The sequence below is a fragment of the Amphiprion ocellaris genome, chromosome 10 (assembly GCF_022539595.1).
Source record: "Amphiprion ocellaris isolate individual 3 ecotype Okinawa chromosome 10, ASM2253959v1, whole genome shotgun sequence".
NCBI classification, from domain to species: Eukaryota; Metazoa; Chordata; class Actinopteri; family Pomacentridae; genus Amphiprion; species Amphiprion ocellaris.
Genome location: NC_072775.1, coordinates 16,209,230 through 16,231,525, shown reverse-complemented (window position 1 = coordinate 16,231,525; position 22,296 = coordinate 16,209,230). Strand labels below are relative to the sequence as shown.

General features: G+C 40.7%; 2 protein-coding genes across 2 annotated transcripts in view; both read left to right on the top strand.

Moving 5' to 3' along the window:
• The window catches only part of LOC111572760 (collagen alpha-4(IV) chain-like), a 17,461-nt gene extending 6,890 nt beyond the window's left edge, over nt 1-10,571 (top strand). Inside the window, exons 5-22 of the mRNA XM_055014669.1 lie at nt 2,951-3,022; nt 4,090-4,224; nt 4,467-4,511; nt 5,087-5,203; nt 6,404-6,469; nt 6,632-6,667; nt 6,834-6,896; nt 7,020-7,055; nt 7,140-7,181; nt 7,529-7,612; nt 8,328-8,372; nt 8,456-8,524; nt 8,609-8,653; nt 8,731-8,784; nt 9,208-9,271; nt 9,697-9,795; nt 10,007-10,364; nt 10,482-10,571. Of these exons, the coding sequence (XP_054870644.1) occupies nt 2,951-3,022; nt 4,090-4,224; nt 4,467-4,511; nt 5,087-5,203; nt 6,404-6,469; nt 6,632-6,667; nt 6,834-6,896; nt 7,020-7,055; nt 7,140-7,181; nt 7,529-7,612; nt 8,328-8,372; nt 8,456-8,524; nt 8,609-8,653; nt 8,731-8,784; nt 9,208-9,271; nt 9,697-9,795; nt 10,007-10,242 (1,308 nt within the window). The 3' untranslated portion in view covers nt 10,243-10,364; nt 10,482-10,571. The remainder of the gene's footprint in view (nt 1-2,950; nt 3,023-4,089; nt 4,225-4,466; nt 4,512-5,086; nt 5,204-6,403; nt 6,470-6,631; nt 6,668-6,833; nt 6,897-7,019; nt 7,056-7,139; nt 7,182-7,528; nt 7,613-8,327; nt 8,373-8,455; nt 8,525-8,608; nt 8,654-8,730; nt 8,785-9,207; nt 9,272-9,696; nt 9,796-10,006; nt 10,365-10,481) is intronic.
• LOC129349812 (collagen alpha-4(IV) chain-like) lies at nt 10,242-22,221 on the top strand. Its single transcript, XM_055014303.1, has 28 exons — nt 10,242-10,248; nt 10,482-10,571; nt 11,986-12,137; nt 12,234-12,306; nt 12,646-12,752; nt 12,912-13,095; nt 13,189-13,260; nt 13,621-13,728; nt 13,854-14,072; nt 14,230-14,394; nt 14,576-14,743; nt 15,021-15,164; nt 15,601-15,711; nt 15,829-16,007; nt 16,384-16,447; nt 17,073-17,147; nt 17,322-17,429; nt 17,852-17,959; nt 18,670-18,741; nt 18,977-19,105; nt 19,436-19,543; nt 19,705-19,863; nt 19,953-20,060; nt 20,261-20,398; nt 20,567-20,683; nt 20,902-21,090; nt 21,203-21,486; nt 21,573-22,221. The coding sequence occupies exons 1-28, from the start codon at nt 10,242-10,244 to the stop codon at nt 21,831-21,833; spliced, it is 3,699 nt and encodes a 1,232-aa protein (XP_054870278.1). The 3' UTR covers nt 21,834-22,221.
• Nucleotides 22,222-22,296: the final 75 nt, after the last annotated feature.

Below are 22,296 nucleotides of genomic sequence, written 5' to 3'. Positions count from 1 at the left end.
TCCACAATAACTTTCTAAAATGTTTCATATTTGTTTGGAGTATTCACTTCAATTAATTCAATTCAATTCAATTTTATTCGATTTGATTTAATTCATCCACTATCTAGACGGTGCTTATTCCTTATAACGGTCATGGGGGTTAGTCGCCAGTCTATCGCAGGGCTACACAGAGAGACAAACAGTCACACTTGTTTTCACACCTCTGGACAATTTAGAATCACCAGTTAACCTCAGCATGTTTTTGGACTGTGAGAGGGAGCCAGAGTACCCGGAGAAAACCCACGCATGCACAGGAGAACGTGCAAACTCCATGTAGAAAGATCCCGGGAAGGCCGAGACATGAACCGGGGATCTTCTAGCTGCAAGGCGAAAGTGCTAACCACCAAGCCACTGTCCAGCCCTCAGTTTTCAATTCAGTTCAATTCAGTTCAGTTCAATTTAATTCTATTCTATTTAGCTGTATTTATACAGCACTAATTTACAACTTCAGTTTCTGATTCTTTTGTTCAGACATTAGGTGAATAGATAGATGTTATGTACCTTGCTTGACAGTTTCGGCGAACACTCTCGCCTTCCTCAGAAGCGTCTCACTGACAGCGTGACGTGTCAGCCTTTTCACACTTTCTAAAGATGAAGAAAGTTGAACTGCATTACACTAAAAGATGTCAGGTATTTCACATCAATGTTGATAACTGTTAATAATTGTACATTTTTGTTTTTTTACACTATGCACACTATAGAAGCTAATGTGACCCGATAGAGCAAATGTGAAGTCACTCACATTCAGTCTGTGTTTCTACAATTTTAAATATCCTTTAGCCATTACAGAGCTAAGTCACACTCTTGCAGCACGTGCTGAACAACTGTGGATCAATTTTGTTTTGGAATCTTGCATGAAATACATCACACAAAGATTAATTACAATTTAATTTGTTGTGAACGCTACCAGTGCTACCGTTGCTGCTAGAGTAGCCAGGGATTAGGCCAGCATCTTATAAACATAATCCTGAACCTGTTGGTCAGTGAGCTTTATATCACTGTGTGTGTATATGTAACTTCTTATATGTCCTACCTTATGTTTGCATCCACATCGCATGTTTTCCCAAAACAAACTTGAATACCACATGCAGATTTATTTCGTATTTACCAGCAAAATGGTTGGATGGACTTGCTGCACCTGGAAACAGAATGTTTAGCTCCATATGTGTTGACATTATGCCTGCAGCATTTACATTTTCCTGCAAAGTGTACAGAACTGTTTGGTGTTCTGTACACAAATGCTACTAGAACTAAACCCATGAAGTGGACACGGTGGTCTAATGGTCAATTTGGCTAAGTGCACAGCTGATCATTTGTAACATTACCATTCAAAAATGTCAAACTATGACATAAACTGCATAATGCAAGGTTCAATAAACAGTATGCATCAGTCATATTAGACACCAGGCACTGGGCTAGTTGTTGCTATAGAGATACAATAATTGAGTGGTGAACTTTGTTTAAGACAAAACTACAACAGTCTGATTGTTTACAACAGCAGATTCAACTTGGACATCTATGAATATCTGAGTATATTCCCTTATCCAATGAGTCAACCTCATTGTCATTTGTTTAGCTAATTTAATGCTGTTTATTATAACTATGGCTTAACCACTCACTATGTATATTGTTTGCAAAAAGAAACAAAAGAAAAGAAAAGAAAAGAAGGGCTCCTGGCAAACTTTTAGTAATTACTGGTATCCGTGTTGTAATGTTTGCTGGATTTTAGAAATATGATCTGAATAAAGACACATTAGCAGGATATATACACATCTACACATGCAAAAATTTATGATGGCGACAACATGTGTGCGATGTTATTACAAATGTGCTAATGTATGATACATGTACAACTACACCAGGTGACGTATAGGACACAAAAAAAATTATTTTGCTGTTGAAATAATGTCTGATCCAGACACATTTAACAAACTACATTTCCTTGTGCTGTCAGCTGTCATACAAAAGCCAGTCATGATTGTCCAATCCTAGCTTAGCAACTGTAACCAAGCACAGCAAGACAGACAACTGTGATGCATACACAAATATTTCTATTTTATATATTTAGTTATATGTACTTTTAATTTAATTATATTTTTTAGGATATGCAAGTAATTATATTGTAATAGAGATATTTAATTTAGTCTGACTTGACCTTAATTTCAAAAAGATATTACAATATCATCATAGACTTAAGAGTATGCCACTGTTTTCAAGGTTTATTTCTGAAACAAGCTATACGCTGCTTACTATGCTACTTATTTAACAAGTTTAACATATAGCAATGGAGGCCTACTAGTGTTTCCACTCCTCGCTGTGTTAATACACTGAACCTGAGCAGTGCACTAAAGACATAGCAAACTCTTCTATGTTTGTTCAGACTAATGGAGAGATTCCCATGAAGGTTTGGACTGAAACAGCCAGTAGGACACGTTTATCAACAGATGTGCAGTTAACCTCAATGGTACCGGCACAAACTCCTCTAAATATTTAGTAAGTTTTGAGAAAACACGACTAAATGTTTGTGACACAGATATCCCTGCAGCGAGAAACATCCAGAACCCAAACACACACACATACATACACATGCACACACAGATTGATGGGAATACTTTGGAGGTGTGGACTCACAGAACGGCTTTTCAGCAGAATGTCAATACATTACGGAAATAATTCTCATCAAGGTCAGAGTGCTCATTATTTACCCAAGTCTATATGGGAACGCTGATTTGTTTGAAGCTTTCTAATCAGGACTATCAAGTCTCCGCAGGGAAATCTGCAAGTTCTCAAGACCAATTCTCAAAGCTGTTAAATATTCAGGAATGGTAAATAAACCCAAACTGCAGCCTTATATGCTCCAGCTGCTGATGCTGGGTCCTCACTGTCATCTGCTCCGTGTTTGTTACTTCAGGGAGGGATCGACGGCCCATGTGAAGGCAGAGACTGCTCTGTTTGTCAGTGTCTTCCTGCCAAAGGTGCTCGGGTATGAACCTTTTTATCTCATGTTATGAGTTTCCAAACCATACCAAACTGCTCTCCAGATAACTTTTCTGATCTTCTTACATTTTTACTTTATTTTTTTCAGTACTAAGTTATTATGCACATACTGCTTGTTTTGTCCTAAATTTTAGGATAGCTTATCTGTTCTGTGTCTGAACTATCTGAACCTAAACAAATTTTTGAAGATTTTTTTCCTACTGACACACTTTTGCTTACGGTGGACTGTATTTACTGCAACATAAAGAACCTGCACCTCTCTGAAATCAGCAGAACCATGATTAGAAGTTTAGTGATCTCAAACGTGCTTTGTGCAGCACAACAACATTTAAATACCATAAATCAATAAAACGAAAAAGAAGCATTTGTTTTTCTTTATTTATTTTTTATTTTACAAAAAATGGAGAAAACCTGGAACAAACATGTCCGGTTTTCCAAGCGCCCTCAGGTGTTACCATATGTTTCCATACTCGTCTCCTATATACTCTGTGTAAACACAGCCTGCAGTTCAGAATAGTTTAGTCAAAAAGTCCCCAAGTTTTTTGCAACATGACTGTTGATCACAGCTAAGTCACTACTGGCTTCATGAGTGCAGAGAGGAGCACATCATTTTTTTTTTTACAGAATCTGGCTAATGACGACAGCTTATCTTTGGCTCTTTTTTAAAAAAAAGATATACAGAATAAAAACATTTTGATAAAATATTACAATTTTGGACTTATGAAACAGCAGGTCACAGATGTGACTTTAATTATGGACATTCAGAAAGTTGAAAATTCAACAATTCTTGCCATTTTTGCATTTTTCTCTCTGATAAATGGTGTGATTTTGGTTGTTTTTCTTTTACAGTAACATGTCCTTTCCAACCTGCCAATGGTTTTGGGGTTCAGGTTGTTAATCAGGAATGATTACCAAGAAATTAACAATAAAAACAGCTCTAAATTGTGACTGCATTTAGCACAACATTATTTTTATGTTCATTAAAAGCCATAATAATGTTATTAGTCTTTAAAGGAAAATGTCAGTATTTTATACAGTATTTTTGCTTTGTAGGGAGCTCCAGGTAAGCCAGGGAGTCGAGGTCCACGGGGATCAATGGGACCGTGGGGACGTGCAGGGCGACCTGGAGATAAAGGCAGGATGGGAGAAGCAGGATCACATGGACCAGAGGGGCCCAAAGGAGACCGTGTTAGTATTCATGGTCATGTGCATGTTGTGTGTATATGTTGTGTGAGAAACATTGCAGGAAATCAAGGCAATATCTACATGTACATGTATGGTTAATCATTATTATTAAATGTAACTGTGCATTAATAAACATTTTAAAATGACAATGATAGAGAAAAAAGCAATGCTGTGTTCAGGGTGGATAGCAGAATGTAACTCTAATTAGTAACCCAAGCCCTTTTTCTTCTTTTGATGCATTCCAGGGCCCTACTGGTCCTCCTGGATTTCTGGGTGAGAGCGGTTTGCCAGTAAGTAAACTACAGTTGTCGTATATTTAATTGCAAATGAGAAAAGGACAGCTTGCATTAACAGTAATAATTAGAGGTGAGTTATACTCTAAAGGAACTGCACCAATTGCCCAAACCTTGAACTGCTTAATGTGGATCTGAGATGCTTCTTACTTATTTTACTTTCAAAAGGAGTTTGGATTATGTCTTTGATTACAGTATCAGACACTCTTGTGTTTGTGAATATGTCATGTAGATTTCCCAGGTGTGTAACTGCCTGGTTCTTGTTCATAATGGAATACAGGAAATGGTGCACTGGTTTGAAACATGCAACTGCTGTGCCCTCTAGTGGACACATTTAAGGCTCACTGTAGACATCAGTGTCACTAACTCGTTGCTTTACTAATCGGCTGTTCATGTTATTTAAAAAGCCGCTCATCTTCACCACTATAAAGTTATGAAATTTTTACTTATTAGTTAATCAAATTATGTATGCCTTAATTCTTCATCATTTTCACTAAGAGTGAACAAGACTACAATGGTAACTTCCTCTACTCTGCTACTGTACTTCACTGTGACTGTCCTTTATTCTTCAGGGTCACACTGGGGCAGGTGGTGAGCCTGGTTCACCAGGGGTGGATGGCTGTAATGGGACAAGGGGTCAACCAGGAGTCCCTGGTTTTCCTGGCTTGGATGGTCTCCATGGGCCGCCGGTGAGTCGAATTCCTGTTTTGATGTTTTAGCTCTTCAGTCAATATTATATATAACAGGTTTATCATTTTGTACCTGCTTTAATGTCAAAAAACACATTCTTTTTCTCATGCTGTACATTGCTGCATCAACTTTGTTCCCTCTCTGTCTGAAACACTCAGTTTGAACTCCTGTCTCTTTAAGGTCCCCTCTTAAAAGAACAGTCTACTCAGATTGGTCAGCTGGTCCGATCAAAGTGAGGCAACATCGGTTACATACATAACCATATCCATGTCCTTGCAGAACCCCTGATCTTTGTACAGGCAAAGAAACACTGGCCCTATCTTTATTGTCAGGCCTAAGCACTAAACCTTAACAGACTTAACCAGCAGCACAGCTGTAGTGTTTGAGTGTGTGAGTTTGTCAGGATTCTAAATAGTATAAAATGAACACGGTCATGGTGGCACACGTTACTAGGAAACATCACTATTTCAAAAACTAATTTGATTGATTACGCTGTTTATGCAATTTATTAAACTACCAAGATTTGGAAACATCTCTAATTTTTTTGCTGATGTTTGACTGAAAATATAAACAACTCAACAAATGTACAGTAAATAACAACAACAGGAAGCAACCAGATGCTGTCACATACAAAACTACTGCAGATTTCTGTCTTGTACATCCATGCTTGGTTTGTGCACAGTGTGTTTCAGTGCCTTGATGATTTTACAGTGAGACAGCCTTAAACCTACATGATGGAGTGCACCTCAAAGTCTTTGAATGTGGAGGTTAAAACTGTGTTCAGGTGTTCTGCAATTGTGTTACATGGTGCGATAGGTGAGAAAAGCCTAGACTACAAATGAGCTGTTATAGGCAGGTAAGGAGCAGTATTTTCTGTAGGAGAGAAATACTCCCTTTGGTGTGGACCCGAAGCTTTGTAAGTTTACAGACCTTTTACATACAAACTCACTGTAAGGTTGAAATCTCACTAGCAAATTTATGGACTAGTGTGGCATTCAAAAAGCACAATTAATATTAAGGTTATGGAGATTTGGGGGTAGTTACACATATAGACCTGAGGCCTGAGTTTGGGTGTTGCTAGAGTGTGCTGTATGAGTTTTCTGTGAGACTAGTGTTTTGTGAAATATCTCCTCTGTTAATTCTATTCACTGGTATTCACAAAATGTCTAATGTGAGCCATTGCTGTGTCTTGTTGTCAGGGATTACCTGGACCTAAAGGAACTAAAGGAGAACCTTTGTATGGTACTACTCTTCCAGGACTTCCTGTAAGTTCTCCTACAGGGCGAGAAGTTCAGATTGTGACAGATTGGACTTGTTTATTAAAGTCAAAAGCCCATCCTGTTAATGTGGTTCCATAATTATTTCTATTACCCCATGTTGGTAAATATCTTTTGTTCATTTCTCATCTTCTGTATTCCACTTTATAGGGGGACCGTGGGAGAGATGGAGAACGTGGCCTGCCCGTATGTTTTCTATTCTTACTGCGACACCAGTTGAACATTCCTTTGTGATGCAATAGAAATAAATAAACCAATCACTAAATGATTAAAATTCTCCTCAATCTGTTTGCAGTTAAGCTGTTTCCACTTTATATTTCCTGTGTTTAACATGTGACTTTTTTAAACTCAGGGAAGATATGGACCTATTGGGCCTAAAGGGCTGATTGGCCCTCCTGGATCTCCTGGGTCTGAGGTAAAAAAAAAAAAAAAAAAAAGAAATTATCACATTTGTACTAACATAAGCCATGGCTAAACTACAAGACCTGTATACTACTATTCATTATGCTCAAACTTGTGTATGTGTGATTCAATTTAGGGGTTTCAAGGACCTACAGGTGTGAGAGGACCACGAGTGAGTCACCTGCTTAGTCAGTGCATGATTTAACACATTCATATGAAAAGCCAAACCCTTATTTAACGTTTGAGTCTTGTGTAGGGGGACCCTGGAGGATCACTGGCAGGCGACAAAGGCGACAATGTAAGAAACCCTTTTGGACTTCGGCAGCTTTGTGCTAAGGTTTCATCCACTCTGTGTGTGTGTGTGTGTGTGTGTGTGTGTGTGTGTGTGTGTGTGTGTGTGTGTGTGTGTGTGTGTGTGTGTGTGTGTGTGTGTGTGTGTGTGTGTGTGTGTGTGTGTGTGTGTGTGTGTGTGTGTGTGTGTGTGTGTGTGTCTGTGTGTGTCTGTGTGTGTGTGTCTGTGTGTGTGTGTGTGTGTGTGTGTGTCTGTGTGTGTGCAGTGGGTATGTACATACTTATGGATGCATTGAACATCCAACAACATACAACTCTATTAAGTATATTCACTTCCTTAATTTTGTATTTCAGGGTGAACAGGGCCCACCTGGTCCACAAGGAGCAGAAGAAATCGTAGAATTTCCTCCCGAATTCCTTCCAGCTAAAGGTTACAAGGTGAAAACAGGGGCCCCGTCTGTATTTATATACAGCTGATTTTTTAAAATTCACATCTTTGCGTATTTCACACCAGCCAATTAAAGATATTTAATCCAACCAGAATTGGCATATTGATGTACACTGATTAGGCATAACATTATGATCACCTCCCTGATATTGTGTCGGTCTCCTTTATGCTGCTAGAACAACTCTGACCCAGTGGGGCATGAACACAGGACCTCTGAGGATGTCTTGTGGCACCAGTATGGTGGCAGTGAATTCTGTGGGTCCTGTGGGTTGCAGGGTTGGACCTGCCTAGATCAGACTTATCCTGGTACATCCCACGGATGCTCAGTAAGATTTGGATCCCGGGTGAACACTTTAGCTCTGTCATGTTCCCTGGGCCACTCCTGAACAGTTTTTGTGTTGTGTCTGGGTGCGTTGTCCTGCTGAGGGTGGAAACTGACATCAAGGACTGCTGTTGCCATTGAGGTTGGGGGGGTTGCTTGACCTGCAGTGTTTAGGTGGGTGGTACATGTCAAACATCCACATGAATGTCAGGACTCAAGGTTTCCCAGCAGAACGTTGCATTATAACAAGATGATCAATGTTATTCACTTCGCCTGTCAGTTTTCATGATGTTGTGGCTGATTGGTGTATATTACTAAAAAAATTAGAAATCAAAGTTATCTATGTTGACTTATGGCTCCCCAATATTCTGTGTTTGATTCAGGGAGACAAAGGTTTTCCTGGACCATGTGGACCAAAGGGAATAACTGTGAGTCTTATTTTGCCTTTTACTCTATAAGTGTGTCTGAGAGAAAGAGATAATTAAATGACTGGCATTTTTTTTCTTATCAGGGCAGAGGTGATTTCTATAGTCCGGGAATTAAAGGAGAGCAGGGAATCCCTGGATTTCCTGGAGATCGGGTAGGTGAATGATATCCGACAGCATGATCTCTTTACATAAACACATGCGTACAGTGTTTTTCAATTTAATATTCCCATCTCTAGGGTCCTCCAGGATTTCCTGGTAGGGATGGAGGGACCGGACCTGAGGTAAACCTGTCGTATTATTAAACCATCCCTTATATTGCTATACTTTTTCCAGGTTAAATATACTGATACATTTTCAGGGTTATCGTGGAGAAAAAGGACTTCCAGGTCTCTATGGAAGAGCTGGACCAAAGGTGAGGTTTGCTTGAACATCAAATGAATCTGCATTGTATAATAAATACAAAATTGTGTCAGGTGCAAATAGATTTCTGTAAAAATATTCCATCACAGTCAAAATCAGAACAGCTGCTGAAATGGAAACTTAACAGCCTTAGTTATATATTAATGATATGGATCTGAATTCTGCAGGAAAAAACATGCTTGTTGGCATCTTTGCAACATGCTTATTCGCCTTATGGTTAGAGGTTCTGTAAAAAAAAGGAAAAAAGAAAAAGAAGAATAACTGCTTTCTATGGTTGCTTGGTAGGGCAGTTCCATTCACTGGACAACACCACCAAGACTTGGTCACTCTTCTCTACTATAGAAATAATTTGTACATCAGCATCAATTTCCATTTATAACTATAGTTTCCGTATCCATGTCCTTGCATCCAACAGGGTTATCAGGGAGATCCAGGTCTTCCTGGTAACACTGTCTATCACAATGGAAGTGATGTGAGAGGTGAGACAACAGCAGCAGCTACACTCCATTTACTGGTTGAGCCATGTGTGGCACTGATAACACTATTCTCTTATTTTTTTTATTTATATATGTAACATAATGATGCAAATATTTTTTGAATGAAATTTAGTATATATAGCTTTACAGTCCAGTGAGTTGTTTACACTTGTGGGGTAAAAGTAATATATTTTTTTTAATTTTTAAGTTGTGGTCACTGGAAATCATGTAGCTTGTCAAACCACTCCTGCAGCACAATCTACTTTTACACTCTCATCTTGCATATTTCCAGCAGTCTTTTCTCTAAAAAAATGAACTGACTGTTAAAATTGTCAGTCCCTCCTTTAAAATAGGAAACAGCCATGACTTCTTTTGAGAATAACCAAGTATTTTTGACTTTTTTCTTGTTCTGTGTCTGTGTGTTGCAGGTGCTAAAGGTGACCGTGGATATCCAGGACCATCTGGACTCCCAGGAGAACCTGGGTACATGGGCATGCATGGGCCTCCTGGTCCACCAGGCAGAGCAGGTCAGTGTTGTCTCAGCTCTGTCACTAGAGATGTAGTGGTGTGGCCGTAAAAACTTTATAGTAAATCTTAGTAAAAATCTTAGTACTACATTAAGGCCTTGATCCAAAATCTTTGTTTTCTCCTCCATCAGTGTTCTATGTGTGTACAGTTGGAAACTGTAAGTCTTGATCCTACATTATTTGACATTTCACATTACCTCCTACATCCTAGAAGGGGTAGGTAGGCCTGGCCCACCAGGCCCCACTGGTCCTAAGGGTTACAAGGGAGAACCAGGAAGGTACAACAATTTTGAAATCAATCCGTTTCCGGGACCCAAGGGAACTAAAGGATCCTCAGGAATTAAAGGTGTCGTAGGTCCCCCAGGTCGTCCAGGTATGTTTGCTGTCTCTGCATATCATACACAACACTTCCTTATTTGTCTCTTACAAATTGAATTATTTGAATAATGTTTGGCTTGTTGTGAGTTTTTGTACATTTTAATTCAAAGGACGACTTACATTTTGTTTTGTGTGTCTGTGTTTCTTAACATGTTGTGGCCCATATAATTGAACCTGATTAGGATGCGGAGGTAATTTTTTAAATTTTAAAAAACTTGTGCTCAGTTTTTAGTTACATTTTTCATTTAATTACTTGCTGACATTTTTAGCTTATTTTAGTTAGTATTACTGACTTGTTGATCCCACAGACTACTACTGTGAGCCTGGTTACCCTGGAGACCCTGGTGATGTTGGACCCAAAGGACTTCCTGGAAACAAAGGCCCCAGCGGAATTAAAGGTGATCTGTGATTATTTGTGCACAATAACCACACAAGCCAAGGCTGCGAAGACTGGTGCTGTAGAATCTAAAAACAACCTGGGTGAACAAATGAACAGTGAACTTGATAGAATTTAGATCATGCATTTTGTGCATTTGTGTGTGTGTGTGCAGTATATGTATGTATGAGTCTTTCTATGGAGAGCAATGAGAACTAAGACCATTCAAATGAATTCAGTTTTATTTATATAGCACCAAATCATAAAACATGTTACTTTAAGGCACTTTGCATAGAAAAGACCTGACAATATTATAGAGAGAACTGACAGTTCCCCCCTGAGCAAGCACTTGGTGACAGTGGGGAGGAAAACCTCCCTTTCAACGGGAAGAAACCTCCGACAGAGCCAGACTCAGGGACAGCAGCCATCTGTCTCGACCAGGGGTGAGTGGAGAAGGAAATGATAAGCCTCGAGAAACAACAAACAATAAACACTGAGCAGACTGGTGATGCCAGTAACTGCAGGTCAGACACATGCCGCTCTGGAGCCACGGATACCCGCAGAGAGGTACAGGCAGAGAGAGGACACAGAGGGCAAAGAATAACTATGAGAGAAGACATAAAGTTGATGACATGCAGTGTATAAAGAATAAATAAATGAAAGAGAGAAAAAGTCCCTCAGCAGTCTAGGCCTATAGCAGCACAAATAAGAGATAGTTCAGGGTCACTTGAGACAGCACAAACTATAGGTTTTATCATAACCAAAAGTTTTCAGCTTCATCTTAAAAGTAGAGGGTGTCTGCCTCCTATACCCTGCTGTTTCCACAGCAGTGGAGTCTGATAGGTGAAGCCTCTGCCTCCTAATCTACATTTGGAAAGTCTAGCAGCAAAAAGTAAGCCTGCACTATTAGAATAACTTGTTTGATTGGGACAATATGGTGCTATGGTGTCTTATTGTGGATCTGCCCTATGATGTAACTTGGTCATTACATTTTTCTTGATTTTATAGGGAGCCAGTGACTAAAAACCAATATAGGTTGTGATTGGAGCATGGTAAAGAATATCAGGGGTATGAATTGCTGTATATCAGTGAGGATTAAAACTGCAACAATTATTTGATCAGTTGATTAGGTGTTCACTACAAAATAAACCACCTGCTGTTTTAATAATTGATTGGGTTGAGTTATTTTTTAATAAATATTTCATATTCTCTTATTCCAGTCTCTTAAATGTTAATATTTTCTTTGTTTAAACATTTCTAGTTAATTTATTTTCTTTACTGCTCTAAAACAGAATATTAAGTACTTTTGGCTAGTGAACAAAACAAGACATCTAAGGATGTCATCTTGGGTTAAAGCCGTTCATAAGAATGTAAACTGTACTGTGTATGAATGCTGATTCATAGTCGTACATTTTTGCTGTCCTTGACTCCTATAGGTTGTCCAGGAGAATGTGAATGTAGGTCTGGTGTGGGGAATGTAGGACCTCCTGGTCCAATTGGTTTTCCAGGGCCTCCAGGTTTACCTGGACCAGAAGGACTTAAGGGGGACCCAGGACTGAAAGGAGGGGACGGACTAAGAGGACCACCAGTAAAATAAAATTAAATTCCGCTTTCTAAAATGTATTGAAATGTTTTTAGTAACTACAGAGATATATTTATTATTTGAGTTCATGTTTTCTTGCAGGGATTTCAAGGAATTCCTGGTCTAAAAGGCCGAAAGGGTCAGAAAGGTGACTTTTTTGGGATAGGTTTTAAAGGTGAGCACATTTAAAGCAACACCTGTAATATATCCAGTAAATATATCCCAGTACTACTATATAATCACTGTTCTGTCTTAAAACTATCATTAATTTTTTTGGACGTATAGGACATTGTTGAATTTTTAAAAGCTATTACTCAGTTTCTTTTGTTGTATTCTGCACAGACTGGTCAGTACAATATTAGATTCAAATCAGACATAACATTAATTTATCTACCAGTAACTTTGCGCTTTATGTCAAATAAGAAAACAAAGATCTGTATTTCATGCATGCTTATATGACAGCTTACTGAACATTTACAGCACATTATCAGTTATTTCTGTTTGTTGTTGGAAGGTGTCAAGGGTGATGGAGGAATCCCTGGATATTCAGGTCCTCCTGGAGGTATTGGTAGCCCAGGACCGGATGGTGCCCCTGGCCCTGTGGGAGACCCTGGACCACCAGTGAGTGTGTTTTTGAAATTCTGTAAATGTAATTTGTGGAACAGATGGTATAATTAATCTTTTGCTATGATTATTTATGTTACATTTGTTTAAAAAAAACAAAAAAAAAAAAAAACACATTCGATTCTGCACTTACAATGTCATGCCATTTTCTTACAGGGTGCTGGGTATACAGGATTGCCTGGTCCCAAAGGTGACCCAGGCGCTACGGGACGCAAAGGATTACCAGGACCTGCAGGTCTCCCAGGTAGTTATTTTCCAGGACCAAAGGGAGCACCCGGACCTAAAGGAAATCAGGGGTTTCCCGGCTCACCAGGGATTCCTGGACGACCGGGCCCTCCAGGTCAGGTCTCACATAAACTCATTTCTACATAAAGTAAGATGTCATGGGCTCAAAAGCATCAGAACTCAAAGAGTGTTGTATCTGTGTCATCAGGCGAAACAGAGACATGCTGCGAAGAAGATGAGACTGGCCCTCCTGGCCGTAAGGGTGAACCAGGTTCACCAGGTAAGTCTAACAGGTGTTACGCATGCTTTATTTAAAAAGTTATCACCGACTCCACACACTGTAAAAATGATACCTTTTAGTCAAATCTGACTGCTAAATTGTTGGCTAAAAAGTCAACATGCCACGTTTACTAATCTGACTTTTCCAAGTCTGCATCTCACTGTTAGTCTTTCACTGTTACATAGAATGCCCCCTATGTTTGTTACTACAAATGATTTGTAAGTTATTTCTTCAAAAGTTGATTGCAGAATTGTTTGGTCACATTAAGCCATGTGTCTGACTGAAACACAGTTAATGTCCACTGACATGTTATCAGTCCATGCTGCAATTAAACTTTAAGTTTCATTTGGCCACTTGCAGGAATTCCAGGTGCACCTGGAAGAGAGGGACCGCTGGGAACTCCTGGGCACTCAGGCCCTAAAGGCATTAAAGGAGATGACGGTGTAACAGGAGGGATTGGACTGCCAGGTAATGGCTCTCTAAAATACTTGCAAAGAAACATACCCACATAGGAGGACGATTGTCAGTAAAGAAATCATTAATTATATAAAAGGGTTGTTTTTATGCATATAGATCTCTCTTATTTGTAACAGGACATCCAGGTTTAAATGGGGATCCGGGTGACCCTGGTGCCAGTGGAATTAATCTGAGTGGCCCTCCAGGTGCTCCTGGCTTACCTGGACACCAAGGCAGAAAGGGTGAACCAGGAGATGCTTTCTCTTCCAGGCCAGGTGCTCCTGGCCCACCTGGCCTCCGTGGGGCCACAGGGAAAGGTGGCCTGCCTGGTACTCCTGGAAACCCAGGATCACCAGGTAAGATTCATTTACATTTACATGAATACAAACAATCCTTCAGCTATTTTAGCTAATGTGTCCTTTATGACAGGAAAATATCCTCAACTGACAGTGTACTTCCAATTTTTCTTTTTTACATTTCTGTTGGTTGATCAATAGTGCTTTGAAATTACAGGTATCCAAGGCCCAAATGGACGACCAGGCCGTAAAGGAGAGCCAGGTCCTCAGGGTGACCCTGGACCCACTGGCCTCCCAGGCCTACCCTGTACTGAATGTGACCTGAGAGGTCTGCCAGGACCTCCAGGACCTCCTGGAAACCCTGGGCCGAGTGGAGCATCTGGTGAGCACACTACAGTAATGAGCAAAGTGATGGATATGACTAGCTCTGGATGCCCATCAGAATATACCGTACCTGAAAAATGTTGTCATGATAAATACTGCATGGAAATAATTAAGAGTCGATTCATGCATATTTTGTAACTAACAGTATTTGTCCCACTGAATTTTCCAATCCTGCATAGGCTTCTTTGGTCAGAAGGGTCTGAAGGGGGATATAGGTCCGCCTGGTCATGGACGGACGGGTCCACAAGGGTTTCCTGGTCCTCCTGGTTTGCCAGGTCCTGTTGGACCAAGGGGCCCCTCTGGCCCACCAGGAGATCCTGGACCAAATGGCTGGCCTGGAGTGAAAGGTCAATCACTGGCCTGTTCTGATAAGAATCTTTTTTACTTGATCATTTGAAATCATGTATACTTTTAAAAATGTCACAGGTACTTCTGTTCTAGTTTCCACAGTCCAGTGAGTTTAGTCAAAAACTGCATAGCTTGTGTCATTCATACATAGGAGCTAGCCACCAGTCAGCATGCTTTTATTCAATCTACCAGCTGCACCTTTGAACACACTGCCACACTTGATATTTAATCTAGACTCTTCTGAATAAAACAAGACTGTCCCTTCAATTTATGCAGGTGAAAGGGGATACCCTGGCAGGCCTGGGACAAGAGGCTTACCAGGCCTTCCTGGACCTCCAGGACCGAATGGTGTACAAGGAGAGAGGGGTTTGAATGGTCGCCCAGGTGACCCAGGATATCCAGGACCTCCTGGTCATAAAGGTAGGACTCAGTATATGTGCCATGTTGCTAATAACTATACCCACTCTTTTTTTTAAGCTTTATTGATAGGACAGCAGTGAGAGAGAGACAGGAAAGTGAGGAGAAGAATGAGGTAAGGACCTGTAGCCTGGGCTGGATTCGAACTCATGACTGCTGCGTCAGGGACTACAGCCCCTATTTATGGGTCGCTCCCTCGCTCAACCTGTTCAGCTACCGGAGCGCCCAACTATGAGATCCACCTGGCCTTGACCAGTGTCCATAATAATGCTGAAACACCCAGCATGTGTAAAGTCTACAACAGAAGTTAATCGGCTATAAGGATGAAGGGGCAATGTAACATGTTTGCTCTTTTGTTTAAGTTATTGTTCTGTCCTTTCTGTGTAAATTTTAAATGCAGAATAGCAAGCATTTCATCTCAGCTCCGTGGTCTGTCCAGGTTCACGGGGAGAACCAGGACTACCTGGAGCATCAACTATTGCAAATATAATCAAAGGCTTCCCGGGACCTTCAGGACTAAGGGGGCCACCGGGCCAGCAAGGATTTCAAGGTAAGGGAGCTTTATCTTAACTTGTATATATGTATTTGAAAATATTTTTTTCAAACTGTTTTGCAGGAAAGACACATTATTAATTCTTATGAGTTTTCATTGTTATTTCCCTTACAGGATCAAAGGGCAGAAGGGGAGATCCAGGTGATTTAGGTCCTGATGGATTGCCTGGCCAGGCAGGTTTTAAAGGAATCCCTGGAGGACCTGGAAGATCAGGAAGACCAGGACCTCCTGGGTATCCTGGAGCTAAAGGTTTCCCTGGGTCAGGCGGACATCCTGGGCATAGTGGAGATCCGGTACGCAGTGAACCTAACATATTGCCTTCATATTTCTGTGACAGTCTGTCCAGTTTATACCCAGATGCCCTAAAACAGCTGCCACTTGAGTCACATTCAATAAATCTACAATCATATACTTTGTGAAATTACATACTAAATGTGCAACAGACAGCATATCGTTTCAGCTAACTCCAGCCATGTGTGATTTACATGCCATTGTGTCCACAGTCATCCTCTTTTGCAGGGACTCCAGCATGGATTAAGTTTTTGACCAGTCCTGGATAGCTTATCAAATTTTTCTACACATAAATGTTGCTTTAAATGCACATAATTTTTGATTTGTGAGATTCACAGGTGAAAATAAATTATCTGGATGGGTCCATGTATGTTTCAGGGAGAACCAGGACCCCTGGGTAATATCGGTATCCCTGGGCTACCAGGATTTCCCGGCGCCAAAGGTAAGTTTTAAAATAGGTTAATGTATTTTACTGGTCCTCTAAGAATCAGATGATTTTTTTAAATTTAAATTAATACTTATATATTTAATGAAGTCAGGCAAATTTACTTTATTCTGTGTATATTGTCCAAGTTATATGCCATTGAAGTACATAGGTGTGGATCCAAATTCTGCGCTTTTTAATTTGAATTGCTTTTTACAGCATTGTTGATCCCACATAACTTTATATGTAAAGGGGATAACCACAAAGAACTTTCAGACAAATAAATAACCACATCCATGGTAGCAATGCTTGTCTATTTCTCTATGCCACAGATATCAAACTGGTGCAGTTTTGCTATTGATATACCCCGTGATTATGATGCTAAAATGTGGGAGGTTCTGATTGATTTTTCTGGTATAGATAGTGTATATTATTTTGTGAGACATAATTTAAGTTTATGCAAGAGGATTTAAATCCACAACAGCTTGGGACACTGTCAGATTTCATCTTGTCTCTCAAATATATATGATACGTAATTATGATAAATGCAACCACAGTTAAACCTACAAAGACCAATCCCTCAAAATGTCACACATCATTCAAGTGGGCTAAACCTGATAAAATGTGTCTGAATCTGTTCCAGGTGATCCAGGGCAGACTTTTGGACAGCCTGGTGCACCTGGACCCAAAGGATTGCCAGGGGAGGATGGACCCAGAGGTGAGTCAATAAAATGCCGCAATGAACAGATTGAACAGAAGATTTATTGTATTTCTTTAAATTATGAAGCTGGATTATTCTTTGTTAAACTTGCAGGACAGTTCTCAGTTCCCTTGATTACATACAGTAAGCTGTCATGTCAGAGGAAATAAATATACACAATTTTTTTTCTAGCACCTACAGGGAGTCCTGGAGATCCGGGTGACCCAGGATACAGAGGAAGGCCAGGGCAACCTGGACAACCAGGCTTTCCTGGGGAACCAGGAGGAGAAGGACTGCCAGGTGATTTCCAGTAAATATTTGGATTTGAGAACTCATGTAATGCATCAGTACTGTGGATAAATGCATGCTCACTTTTGAACGTAGGCATGCTGACTCACAATCAGATTTAGGATAATAATAACTTAACCCTATTCTGAGATCTCAGACATCACTTTGCTAACCATCATACCTTGTTGTCACATAAGATACTGTAAATTTCACTAACACTGATGACACATAAAGTAGTTAGTGTGTCATTCAGTGGCAATGAAACAGCTTCAGTTTTCTACTCTTCACGTGTATAATTCTCATTTGCTTCTTTAGCCGTTAAAACATGAAATCACTATAAATTTTACAGTACACATTTATTCTTGGAAGTAGTTACAATTTTGTATACATGTATACATGTTGGTTTTAACTCTTGTACACATTTGTCTCTGCAGGTTTCCCTGGGCCTCGTGGCCCTTCAGGTCTTCCAGGTTTTCCAGGGCCTCCAGGTGATGAAGGAGGTGTGGGACCATTAGGCCCGCCAGGCCCATTTGGGCCTCCAGGTACAAACATAATGTCCATTGTCTCTTTCATCAATGCATAAACAGAGGACACATATTTAAGTGTACAGTGTGTTATTCATGTTTTTCGCTTCCTGTCAATTCACTTGATTTTTTTTCATATCAAAAGGGGTTTTCAGATGGGGCTGCCAAAGGAAATCAGGAATGCAAGTATTTAGATGTGACCAGTAATTAATAATTAGGGCTAATCCAAGTAAAATTTCTCAAGATAATGGGAAATGGATAAACATTTTGGAGCAGTGGTTAGCACTGTCGTCTCACAGCTAGAAGGTCCTGGGTTCGAAACTGGGCCTGGGGTCTTTCTGTGTGGAGTTTGCATGTTCTCCCTGTGCCTGGGTGGGTTTTCAGTGGATTCTCTAGCTTCCTCCCACAGTCCAAAGACATGCTGAGGTTAACTGGTGATTCTAAGTTATCCGTAGGTGTGAATGTGAGTGTGCATTGGCCCTGCGATAGACTGGCAACCTATTCAGGGTGTCCCTCGCCTTTACCCTAAGTCAGCTGGGATAGACTCTAGCCCCCTCCATACCCTCAAGAGGATTAAGCCATGTATAGATCATGGATGGATAGACGGGTGAACATTTATTTAACAAACAAAAAACTGGTGACATACAAAAGAGAAAATGTGGACAATTTAGGGTGCTGAAACTCACCAAGACGATTGATTCTTATGCTGTCTTGTAATTTTATCTTAGGACCTCCTGGACCACCAGGTCTGGATGGACTGAATGGGCTTGAAGGTCCAGTGGGGATGAAGGGAGCACATGGTAAGAGAAATACAATTTTGGTATTGGTATCAATTCTTTTTCTACAAGATAAAATAAATTAGTCTGTTTAGGGGATCGCCTTAGATAGGACGCTTGCTGATTATTTATTGTTAACCTAAATCACTGTGAAATTGTAGTAGTTATTAGTATCATTACATTTACTAAATACATGAGTAGATGTGAGAACATGCTACAATGTAATACTGTGTTTTATATGTACCCACTCATAATCAAGGTGTAGATATTCCTGGCCCTCAAGGACCAGATGGTTTTCCAGGAGCCAAAGGTCTAAGGGGGCCCCAAGGACCTCCAGGAACCACTTATGCTGTGTCTAAAGGTCCAAGGGGCCCAACTGGTGATACAGGTATGTATTGCATCTGTTACCATCAGTAGTACAATTACTGTTCCTATTTAAAATGGATCAAAAAAATACTTTTAAAGGTTTCTTAAAGTACAGCAGAAATGGCCACTTTAAAACGTATTTTTAATTCTTTTCAGTGCATTTTAAAACTTACATTTTTAGATAATTTGGTTATTGTTTCACCACGCTTAGTACACACCATATGTTACATACCATATTTACGGATATTTCTTGCCTGTCATAGTCCCTCGGATTGTGTTTTTGCCCTCATTTGCTGTACTCTGTTTGCTTTCATATATAGTGTTGAGTGTGGTTTTGTATTTCCTCCCTCAGGTTTTCCAGGCTCACCAGGCTCACCAGGTTATGCTGGCAAACTATGCCAAACGCCTTTGCCAGGGTCCTATGGAGAAATAGGATATGAAGGACCTCCAGGCCCCCCGGGTGTGTATTTGCCTAAGTTCATCTGTCTGTCTATTTATTTTCATCTTCATGTGGCCAGAATTTGAAAAGACCATTGTGCAGATTTGTGCGCACATGTAACCGTGGAAATGTGTGCCACTTTCTATATTTGACTAGATCTGACATTTTCAATTGTTTCTTAGGTCCTCATGGAGAACCTGGGGCACCGGGCAGCACCAGCATTTTGTCCAAAGGAGACCCAGGACCAGTTGGCCTTCCTGGGTTACCAGGACGAAAGGGAAGTAAAGGCCTCCCCGGACCTTCTGGACTTTCAAACAACCCAGGACCTTCCGGACCCAGAGGTACAAGACAGTTCAAGTCTGATGCTATCAGTATTTTGCAGTGCTGCAATCCACTTAAATACACTTCAAATGTTACTGCACTTTGACAGGTGAGACAGGTCCAAGTGGACCAAGGGGTCCTCCGGGATCCAAAGGTCCACCAGGTGTTCCTGGACCCCAAGGCCGAAAGGGAGACACTGGCCCAGCGGGAAATAGAGGTATGTGACATGGTTAAGCTAAGAAATGAAAAGATGTGCCTATGCAATTATGTTTACAGCAGAAAGTCACAACATGTCTGAAGATGCCTTACATTACTGAATTCACTTCTGTGAGTTTAGAATGTTTTTAACACTATTGAAATATATAGAAAAATGTTCCTACACTGCATCTAATAATCAGTGTACCATGTTTTATACAGGTGTGAAAGGTGCCCGGGGTGATTCTATCAACGGATACCCAGGACCAGCGCCCCGTGGACTTCCGGGACCACCTGGTCATGCAGGATCTGTGGGATTCGTAGGTGATGTGGGTCCACCTGGAACTCCAGGACGTAACGGTACAGGGTGTCATGTATAGTTGTGTATGTTTCTGGTCTGTGTCTGTACAAATCTGTGTTGTGTTTTTTATTAGCCGCAGATGCCTGTTCATGTCTGTATGTCTGTATGTGTATTTATATGTACTTTTTTTCCTTTTCCATTTTATTTTTTTGATCTGTATGTTTCAGGAGAGAAGGGTCCTAAAGGGACTGTTGGCCTCCCTGGCAGACCAGGTCCTCCTGGTCGCAATGGTCCAGTTGGAGACCCAGGAAATGTTGGTGAACAAGGATTTACTGGACCTGAAGGTGAATAGTCAGGCCTAGTTATCCCTATCTTTACACTGTTTAAGTGGCAAGACTGCTATACACAATAAACTCCACAGGACTGGTAACAGTCTCCAGCGTGTTCTTGGATCAGGGCTACAGATAAAAACAATATACATTTTACATCTCATTGTCTTTTACTCATCTATATCCTCCTTCTGTCACCCACTTTCTGTCTGCTCAACCTTTCTGTCCTCCAGGTATCCCAGGTGTACCTGGTGATCCTGGTTTGCCAGGCCATAGCGGTGCAATTCGATCTGGCTTCATGTTGGTTATCCACAGTCAGTCAATTCTGGTGCCAGTGTGCCCCTCAGGCAGCAGTCAACTCTGGGTGGGCTACAGTCTCATTTACCTGGAGGGTCAAGAGAAGGCTCACACACAAGATCTTGGTATGTGTCTGTGTAAAGGGATCTTTTTGTTGCTGTCCTGAAATTAGTTACAAACTTTAGAATTTGAAAAAGCCTTTCTGTTTTGTCTTTCTTTCACCGTCTTTCCCTGTAGGCCAGCCTGGCTCCTGCCTCCCTGTTTTCTCCACCATGCCTTTCTCTTACTGCAACAAAGCTGCCTGTCACTACTCTAGTCGCAATGACAAATCCTACTGGCTCTCCACTACTGCTCCCATGTCCATGATGCCGCTCTTTGGTACGGAAATAAGAGCCCACATCAGCCGCTGTGTGGTGTGTGAGACAGCTGCACCTGCGGTGGCTTTTCACAGCCAGGATCAATCAGTCCCTCCATGCCCAGCTGGCTGGAGGAGTTTGTGGACGGGCTACTCTTTCCTCCTGGTGAGTGTGAGAAAAAGTTTATGTGTATGAAAGAAAAAATGCTGTCAACTTCCTTCATTGTGTACCTGCTTCCTTCCTGTCTCCAGCACACAGGGGCAGGTGATGAGGGTGGCGGCCAGTCACTGACTTCCTCCGGTAGCTGCCTTAAGGATTTCCGAACGTACCCCTTCATTGAGTGCCAGGGTGCGCGGGGCTCCTGCCACTACTTTGCCAACCTGTACAGTTTTTGGCTGACTACTGTGAGTTGGACAGAGCAGTTTACCACCGCAACGCCTGACACCATTAAAGCAGCCGACCAACAGCGACGCAAAGCCAGCCAGTGTAATGTCTGCCTTAGGCAGCTATAATGCACCTCCTATCACTTTCAGTTGCAGTTTTAATTATTTTGTAACCTGTTTTATGCCAGTCCACTTTTAAAATCTAAGTCAGATTACCACTCAGGATTACAGAGAGATTCTAATAAATGATGTTTGATAATAAAAGTAAAAACCTGTATATACACACATACCCACTACCTGAACAGCTGAGCAACTATTCTTAAAGTCATTATTTTTAATAAGGTCCTGATATTAAAGATAAAATAGCACCTTGTGAGCTATAATAATTGTTTAATAGATGATAATTTTGTGCTGTAACTTAAGATTTTATTTTCATATATTTTTTAACCAAAATGTCAACATTTTTAAATCTAATTTGTGTTTCTCCCCAATTAAAGTATTTAAGAAAAAGGTCTAATACTTCTAGTAATTCCGATTTCAATGGCAAGGATAGTTGAAAACACAAAAACAACATGCAAAAATATCCCAATGC